The sequence below is a fragment of the Tachypleus tridentatus genome, chromosome 4, assembly GCF_004210375.1.
Source record: "Tachypleus tridentatus isolate NWPU-2018 chromosome 4, ASM421037v1, whole genome shotgun sequence".
Classification (NCBI taxonomy): Eukaryota; Metazoa; Arthropoda; class Merostomata; order Xiphosura; family Limulidae; genus Tachypleus; species Tachypleus tridentatus.
The window spans coordinates 109,402,421-109,412,168 of record NC_134828.1 but is presented as its reverse complement, the minus strand read 5'-3'; the positions used below and the strand labels follow the sequence as shown (position 1 = coordinate 109,412,168).

The 9,748-nt window shown below is 34.6% G+C and overlaps 1 protein-coding gene across 2 annotated transcripts in view; it reads right to left on the bottom strand.

Annotated features, from left to right (window-relative positions):
• Window positions 1–2,163: 2,163 nt before the first annotated feature.
• Window positions 2,164–9,748, bottom strand: part of LOC143249871 (nuclear receptor subfamily 2 group F member 1-A) — a 60,017-nt gene continuing 52,432 nt past the window's right edge. For both annotated transcript variants that reach the window (XM_076500454.1, XM_076500455.1), the window contains exon 3: window positions 2,164–3,359. In XM_076500454.1, coding sequence (XP_076356569.1) covers window positions 3,085–3,359 — 275 coding nt within the window. In that variant the 3' untranslated portion in view covers window positions 2,164–3,084. The remainder of the gene's footprint in view (window positions 3,360–9,748) is intronic.

Sequence of the window (9,748 nt, the reverse complement as noted above, 5' to 3'; positions counted from 1 at the left end):
GTTGAAACGTTCTGCAGAATTTAACTAAAGAAACATCAAACGCTCATCCAATTATGTTGTAGCAGATAAAATCTAGTTTTCTCAATTTATAAAATATTTGATATTCTTAAATGAAGAGCACCTCACGAACAGATGGACAGCTGACCAACACGACCCTTGACCCTAACATTCAGAAATAGCCATCTGTAGTTTATAAATGCCGAACAAAGAACAGGCAACAAGTCAACAGTATCTGTTGGTTATGTATCCATTCTTACTCGAATAGCTGGCTGTACTGTCTGTCACAACTATAACGCCTTCACGAGCCTCTTAATCTGGGATCCGAAATGCTAACATATTTCCTCCACGTGCGTATTATCATTGTTACGTTTATAAATAACAAAGTTTCGTACCTTACACTCAAAAATAAACGTAATGAGTGCTATGATTTAACAGAAACATCTGTGTTGTAGATTTGTCAACTTACCGCTCAACTACCAGGGAAGAAAGAGAGTAATTACCAGAAACCGAGAATCAGTTGCTGTAACACTTTGATGGTAGATTATGAAAGAAACCTATTAATTATAACTGTTTACATGACTCCAGAAACGAACTAACATGTCTTTCATGTTAAGTGACATTTAAAGCAGCGACTTATTATATTGTATATCCTCCTTGACCAGCAGGTGTTTTTGTTTTTTCAAGACGGTTAATTGACTTCATAGAACGGGTGGTCGTCAACGTGAAGGACGAGTTTTAAATCGTCTCAGCCGACTGGCTCCTCGGCCGCCGGTTTGGCGCTTTTTGTTATGATTGTAACGGCTTGAAGGTTTAGAGTCACCCCGATGTTTTGTCTTGATGACTATTACAGTATTGGCAATAAAGAAAGCATGTAAAACTCGACTCTCCTCGAGATGTCGCTTCACTTCTGGTTTATTAAATTTCTTTCCTCTACTATAAAGACCACTTTCCATACATTACCGAAGAAAGACTACTCTTAAAAGAGGCCATTTAAGCGAATCAATACTCTCAGAAAGTCACGTCATTGTATTTAGGATGACGGCCACATTATGTTACACGGACCGTTATTTGTGAATTTGATAACTAAAGAAAACTGGTTCGAAGAATAAAATTATGTTGTATCTATTTTTATTGCTTACTAAAAAATACACATACACTCGTGTAAGTGTACAATGAGACAAGTCTAACTCGTGATTACTGTTACGTGTGTTTAAACAAACACGAGACGTTAAGAGGTTTTTGTTCTGCATTTAAAGATTGTAATATAAAAATTGTAACAGCCACGAAATTACACAAATAACCATCCATATGTTCCCAACAAATAACTTGTATAAACTTTTTCATCAGGCTGTATAATACACATCAGGAGAATACTGCTACTTAAAGGGAATTTGAGTTACTGTATTTCCAAATACAGCTGAGCACGTTAAAGACACTCTCACATTGCTTTCGACGCTGATAATTAAGGAAATAAATAGTTTACTTGAAAATAAATCCAATATTTTGTTTATATTTTATCGTTCAAGTATTTACCGCCTTCCGTTTGAAGAAAGTCAAACAGGAAATTCAAATTTTTATATTTTCCAGGCCTGTTTTACTTCAGTAAAATGTAGTCCAGCTATAAAAATGTTAAATTCAGGATTTAATTAAGGCATAACTTATCGTCGTCTATTAATAATAGATGAAGAAAATAGACAGTGACAAGTATTGCAACCAATATGCGATTCTTTAAAACTTGGTGGCTCGTATTCTTAAGTTGGAACTTCAACATGCTCACTTGTTACGCAAGATGTACGCGTCAACAAGTGTATTTCAACATTGTCATGAAATGATTTATCGTAATGTAATAAGATAACATTAAACTTTTTTTACTGAAAAAGAAATAAGATATTAGAGAAATATGAATATTTCATGAATTCATTTTACGCTGACGAATATTAACTATACAAACTTCAGAATACAAATTCAGCTTTTTCTCATGTACCTGAAATTCTATTGGCTAGTGAGAAATTATATAAATCCTCATTAACGTGTTAAATACAAGATCAGATCATGGCGTCGAAATATTTTAAAGTGAATTGCGTTTCTGAACACATGTTTATTCGTTAATCTTATGAGGTTTCATGTGAATAGTTATAAGGTCATCACTACAGAATAATTATCTTTCGAAGTGTTAATATTGCAAATTTTATTGCTGTATTTTGTAACAGAAAGTATGTTACAATGTTACAAACTCTGTAACAAGTTAATTATTGAAAACGTAGAGGGTTGGATTCCCCCTGCTTTTTTTTTTTTTTTCAGGCATGGGGGTCAAGAAATGTTTATATTTATGCACTAATATTCAGTATGTTTATGAACGACATTTAACCATAAGAGAACACTTTACAAGAACTCAACTATACACCACCATCTGAATCAAAACGTTTGGGTTACGTTAATAACAACCATAGCAACTTGTAGGAGCTAAGTCTATGTAACAACGTTTTGGCCGTATTATGGCATCTCGTGGCTTAGAAATCGTTTCGTCAGCTTGTAATATTAAACACAACAAAATGAAGTGTAAATAGAGTAAAGAGTGACATGGTTCTTTTTATTTACGTTTTTCACCGGCACTTTGATCTGTGGAAATCTACATAGCTACGAATTTTTGACCTCAGCATAGCATCATTGAAGTAGATGCACTTGGTCATTATATTATAGTCTAAGACTTAGTACATTTCTATAGAATCTTCAATACGGTTCTTCTGCGATTAAAAAATACGCCTTACGAGACACAGGCAAATTATATGAACAAAACTGTTTTTCTTCCTCGGTCAACAGGGCTTTCCTTAGTCATTTGGTGATACAAGTAGGAGTGCTCCGTGACATCGCGTATGTACAGCACATTATGATTATTTTAGCTTCGTACATAGTTGCAATAAAATGCTTGTAAGCCTTTTTTCTCATTGTTGGAACACGTTTGATGTTTTCTTCACTGTTATTTCTAGGATTGTTCTTCTGGTGAACATGTAATTCACATACGCTGCCTTGTTTCGGCGAGGAGGAATGTCGACCATCTTGAAAAACCTGTGTTGTTACTTCCCATCACTGTAACGACATATACGGCCAGTTGAAAGAGCTGCCACTCAATAGCATGTCTCTTATAAGGGTTTCAATAGGTGTCTTCCCCACAAGTCGTACGAAAAACAACTGTTCTATCACCTGGGAACTAACTGTCCGCAAAGAAGGTAACCGGAGAAGCAGTTTTCCAAAGCGGGTAGGTTGATTAGGGTACTGCGTTCTGCAGTATTCTTCTAACGCACACTGAGACTTTTCTTGTAAGCTCTCGATGTGGCCAACGTCTGAGATTCCACAAGCATCTGGAAGGCAAGAAAAATATTGTAAGAAAACAATGACAACGGAGAGCGTTGTTTTACATAGTAAAGTAAACTGTTGAAGAACAAACGTCTACTCACACTATGGGAAAATTAACTTTCTAATTTTACAAGCAAATAGAAAAATACATTTCAGAAAAGACTGAGCAATTCTACTGAATAAAAGAGAACAATCCCACTTTCACAAGCAGATACTGTCTTACCGAATGAGACATCGTAAGTGTAGATGCTTCTGGTCATATTTTGTACAAAGCTGGTTCAACATGATTGTAAGTTACTGCGATATAAAACTAACAATTCAGTTGATATTACTTGAAGTAATTTTTTATCAATCTTTACTTATTACAAATAGAAGTTGCACATCACAGCGAACAACTTCACAATATTATAGAAAACAATCAACTTAAGAACTGAATATCTTTTATTTTCAAGCTGAACACTTCACACACTAATGACTGCTGTCATGTTGAACTTGTAAACAAAGAAGTTACAGTTTCATTAAATAGAGCAATACCAGGGACGTGGAAAATTTTAGAAACGTGAGTATAATAATGGAACGTTTTAATGGAACGATATGTTAACCATTATTCAACCAGAACGAGGTGATGTAATATGATCAAACTATCAGTTTAATTAAATGTTTATAATGTTTATATTGGTTGTATAATTAATATATATTTTCCGTTTTTTTTAAGCACAAACCTACACAATGGGCTATATGTAATGTTTCCACCGAAGGTATCGAGCCCCGATTTTTGTTGTATCTTACATTCTCATACGTACTATTGAGATAGCAGAGGGCGCGAATCAATATTAAACAATACACGAGACATTTCAGTTTAGTTCCATCACTTTATTTTATCTTCAACTGTTTATCACTTTAAGTACGACACATATTTTCAAATCTGAGAACCCGCCAGTCAACAAAACCATATAACCAACTTGTATTTCCTCTGTAATTCAATTCTTTTTTTCAACTATTCCGTTCTGCTTAACTCCGTAGACACTTAATTCTAAACTGATGTTATTACAATTGAAGAACCTTTTCTAAAAGGACTCGGTTTTAGAACTTTCTGATCTAAATGTAGATTTTTATGATAAAGGAACACTCCCAAAGTTTTCTCTACTGTTTTCGTCCGTCGGGGGTATTGTCAGCATTATCTAGGTTACACAGAAACATTTGATTATCAGTTGGAGTTTAATAAAACCGTTGACTATGACGTAAGAAACACATTGTTTAGAAGTGGGGCCGGCTGATCTTTAGGTGTTCCTGCCACTTATAAAATATTTACCTAATAACCTTGCTCCACCCTTGCATTAATGTCGACCCTACTAAATTAGACACTGTGGTGCACAAACTGTGTTATTGTCTCGTTTTCGAAACTAAATCACGACATAGCAGTAAAATAACCGTTGCTGAAATAATATGTTTATTTCATATACATATTTAAACAGGATTTTAATAGTTTAAAAGCACGTTTCGCAGTAATCACCAAACCTGATATGTATCTTTTACAATATCGAATTTTTTTGTTTAGAAGTTGTAAAGGCAGGGAGAGAAATAGGCGAATAAATCCATTACCCTAGACGATCAGTGAGATTTACAATTACGTTGCTTTGCATGAAACTGTTTAATCAAGACATGATGAAACGTTGCAGAATGGACGGGAACTGTCTGTTGTAGAGACACAAATGTAGAGGACGACGTTTCGAAAGTCTTTCGCCTTTTGTCTTCAAGTCAGTGTGTGTGTAGGTGTTGCCGTAGATTTAAAACAAACAATTTTAAACAATTTATCAAAGAATTAATCAAAACATATTTATTCGAAGAATAACTTCAGAAGAAGATTACAACACCGTGAGAAAAATTCAGTCAATAACTTATAACAAGTAAGTGACCTGAAGAGTATTCCAGAACCACTCAACAGTAAAAAACTCAATAATTTTTACTCAATTTTACTCAATAGTAAAAACTATTTTTGATCGTGTCATTTAAAAACGTGGTTATGAGACAAACACGTATGCTGTCGTAATATTAGTTTAAATAAGATGTGTTTGCTTGAAAAAAATATCATGTGTTTACAATAAAAACAGTTTTTCATACCATTTCATTGTTATTATTTTTATCACTTTTGAGAAAACTCTACTGTGCTAAACATAGACTTAAAATGCATTAAAGACATATAATATATCGATGGTGATTTTTAACGTTTCATCTTTATCAAATAGTTTAAATAAATAGCCAAAAAAAAAAAAATAACAAATGCTCTAGCGGTAACTAAGAGAATCTGTAATGCTAAAAATCTGGATTCTATTCCTCTAGTGGACACAACGAATACAGTCCACTGTGTAGTTTTGTGCTAACATGTAGTCCTTCAGTGGAACATCTGAGGACTTACAACGCTTTCAGGGTTTCGGTACCAGTAATGAGCAGAGCACAAATAGCCAATTATGGAGCTTTGTGCTTAACTACAAACAAACAAAGTAGCAAATAAACTGAACATACAATAAACTAATAAGTAAGTTAAATGTTTTGAATATAGAAAATATCTCACTATCCTTTAATAATGGCAGTTACATGTTATACCAGTTTAAGTTAAGGCACTGTTACGTTCGTTCGTTCGTTTGTTTGTTTTTGAATTTCGCACAAAGCTACTCGAGGGCTATCTGTGCTAGCCGTCCCTAATTTAGCAGTGTAAGACTAGAGGGAAGGCAGCTAGTCATCACCACCCACCGCCAACTACTCTTTTAACAACGAATAGTGGGATTGACCCTCACTTTATAACGCCTCCACAGCTAAAAGGTCAATCATGTTTGGCGCGACAGGGATGCGAACCCGGGACACTCGCATTACGAGTCGCACGCCTTAACACGCTTGGCCATGTCGGGCCTGTTACGTTTGTATAAAACCGAAAATTCTTAGGTAAATCCAGTTTCGCATTTGAAAACCAATACAGACAGGGTTTGTTCTAGGTATATCATAGTTAAACATAAAAAACTAACGTAAACTTGATCCTTCCTAACAAACCTTCCAGATATGCACATTCACTGACAATCAGTATTTTTTTCCCACTTAACAAAAAAGGTTTGGTTTTGGTAATGTTAAGACATTGCAGTTGTGACAAATTTTCACCTCACATCTGCACAGTAATAATTTATTCTGTCAAACATTTGAGGATTTGTCTTACATCCTAGGAAAGCATTAGTCAATTCTAGATTATATGCAAACATATTTATATTGTACTAACCAATACCCCACTAAGAGTTACATAACAGTGTAGTGTGATATGTTAACTAGATGCAAATATCTTCTTCAGGAATAGTAAAAATAATATCTTAGATACATGATATTATAGTCATAAAGGGAATTCATGTGACAAACAATGAACTTGTACATATAACAGTGCCTGTTGTCTGTGTTAAACAGTTTTCACTCGCTCCCTATGTTCTTGTTGTAAAGGCTTCCATTATTGGACAGGTTATTTTTTATTATTCGATAAAAACATAATTCAAAGTCTAGTACTCTTAACATTAATAGCAAAGATTTATTTACAAATCTTCAAATTCCGCGGTTATCTTACCAACTTTCGCCGATAGACCAAACTTTATAAATAAACTAGGTCTAACCATTATTTTCACTTTCTCGACTAATTTCTTATCTCTGTGCCTTAGTAGAAACACCAAGTCAATATTCGCAGTACCGAGCTGACTAACATAAAAAAAAAACTCACCAATTCAATGACTCAGTCTAACAAGCTCAACAACCCATTCCAGCCTGAATTTATTGTACATGTGGCTTCTATTGCTGTTTACACTTTTAAGGTAGTCAATTAGGCCACGTGTTTCCTGCTAAACTGTAGATTAGCATTGAAGCCTATAATAACATGTTTATTAAAAGATTGGGATATATGATTCTTTTGTTGCTGAAAACGGGTTACGCTCTGAAAACTGAATTTTCAGTGTGATCAAAATTATAAAAAAAGCAATAATGACCCACAGGTCAAATAAATTAACCCCCATATTTTTTGCTGAGTTGTAAATATTTTGTTTGAAATAAATGTTGATGTACAATCTTATCCGATGGACAAACAACCAAGAGGAATTTGGATCAGTTACGTTTCAGTGAATGTCAGACAATGTAATTTGATATCACAGAATTTATAACATTTCTCATTTCTATGTCTTTATAAAGACATTTGATGTGTGAAATTCACACTAATAGCAAAACAAACAGTCACAACAAAACAGTTTGCTTTTCCTTATTAGTCAAATTAGTTTCTTTTTTTGGATACCTTGAATTCTTTAGTGTAATTTACACTAAGTAGCTCAGATATTCACTCGCTTTATTTCCATACTGTACGCTCTACTGGCTCTAATAAAGGAGTCTTCACATTTGTTCCAACAGGATGATTCTATTTTTATACCATTATAGATTAGTAAGCTTTATAAAACAGAAAAGAACCATGCGATTGTTTAAGAAACAGCGACACACATACAAAAACTAAATGATGTAAAATAATATTGTAACTGCAGTGGGAAATCGTGAGCTGAACGTATTGACGACAGTTCGACGAAAAGGTTTGTTTGTTTGTTTTTAATTTCGCGAAAAGCCACACGAGGGCCATCTGTGCTAGCCGTCCCTAATATAGCAGTGTAAGACTAGAGGGAAGACAGCTAGTTATCACCACTCACCGCCAACTCTTGGGCTACTCTTCTACTAACGAATAGTGGGATTGACCGTAAACTTATAACGCTCCCACGGCTGAAGGGGCGAGCATGGTTGGTGCGACAGAGATTCGAACGCGCGACAATTAGTTTACGAGTCGAACGCTTTAACCCACCTGGCCATGCCGGGCCTCTGTATATTTAACAATATAATTCTTGTTGAAGATAAGACGTTCACTGCAGTTAGCATATCAATAAGGATACAACCCTAGTTGTGGTTAATATAATAGTAATATATAAATTGTCTTATACAGTTACTGTAAATCGTCACACCTTACTTTACTATTTGAATTGTTTTAGTTTAGTTGGTTTGTGCATGTGAGCAGATTGGCTCTATGGATACCTTCGCTCAGCTTCAAGTGATGGGTCAAGTAGACATGACTTTCAGTCCTAGGAAGCTCGCTTACCTCCATAGTTTGGATCACGTCCTCTATTTGTTTAGTCGAAACTTAATTCATGATTAACGAAAAATATATAAATTTTAACAAGAAATTTCTTAAACAAAGTAAAATCATGATCACACAAATATTATGACGAAAGACAGTTGAGACTTACGATATAAAACACTCTTCACGCAGTATAAGTTTGGAAGATGAAGTTAAAAACCATAGAAAAGTACAAACATAAGAAAAGTCTCTGGAATTAGCGTTTACTACTAGTATAACAGTATAAATGATACATCACTAATATCTGACACTACAGAAGAAGAGAAAATCTTCGGTGGAAGAAAAGATTAGAGAAATTTTGTTCGAAAGAGACAGAAGAACGTGTTACTTTGTTGTCATTTTAAACATCATTGTAACCCAGTGATGGTATACATTGTTACCCAGTGATGGTAAACATTGTAACCCAGTGATGGTATACATTGTTACCCAGTGATGGTAAACATTGTAACCCAGTGATGGTATACATTGTTACCCAGTGATGGTAAACATTGTTACCCAGTGATGGTATACATTGTTACCCAGTGATGGTAAACATTGTTGTCTGATGGAGGAACACATTGTTACCTGATGAAGGTATACATTGTTACCTAGTAATGGTATACATTGTTGTCTGATGGAGGAACACATTGTTACCCGATGAAGGTATACATTGTTACCCAGTGATGGTATACATTGCTGTCTGATGGAGGAACACATTGTTACCCGATGAAGGTATATATTGTTGTCTGATGGAGGAACACATTGTTGTCGGATAAAGGTATACATTGTTACCCGATGAAGGTATACTCGTACGTTGTTACCCAATGATAGTATATATTGTTGCCTAATAAAGGTATACATTGTTACCCAATGATGGTATACATTGTTGTCTGATGGAGAAACATATTGTTTTTGATAAAGGTATACATTTTACCCGATGAAAGTATACTCGTACATTGTTACCCAATGATGGTATACCTTGTTGTTTGATGGAGATAATATTTTGTGTGATGAAGGTATGCATTGTTACCCGATGAATGTATAAATTGTTGCCTGATGGAGGCTCCGTAAGAGGGACAAAAGCTCGCAATTAAAACGAAAGAAATATTTTTAATGCAATGTACAACCGTACATATTAAACTAATATTTACTTACACTGTACGCATAAAACAAAAGGTGCCATAAAAGTTATATCCTTGTGAAGTCAAACTAACCGTACAGTAGGAC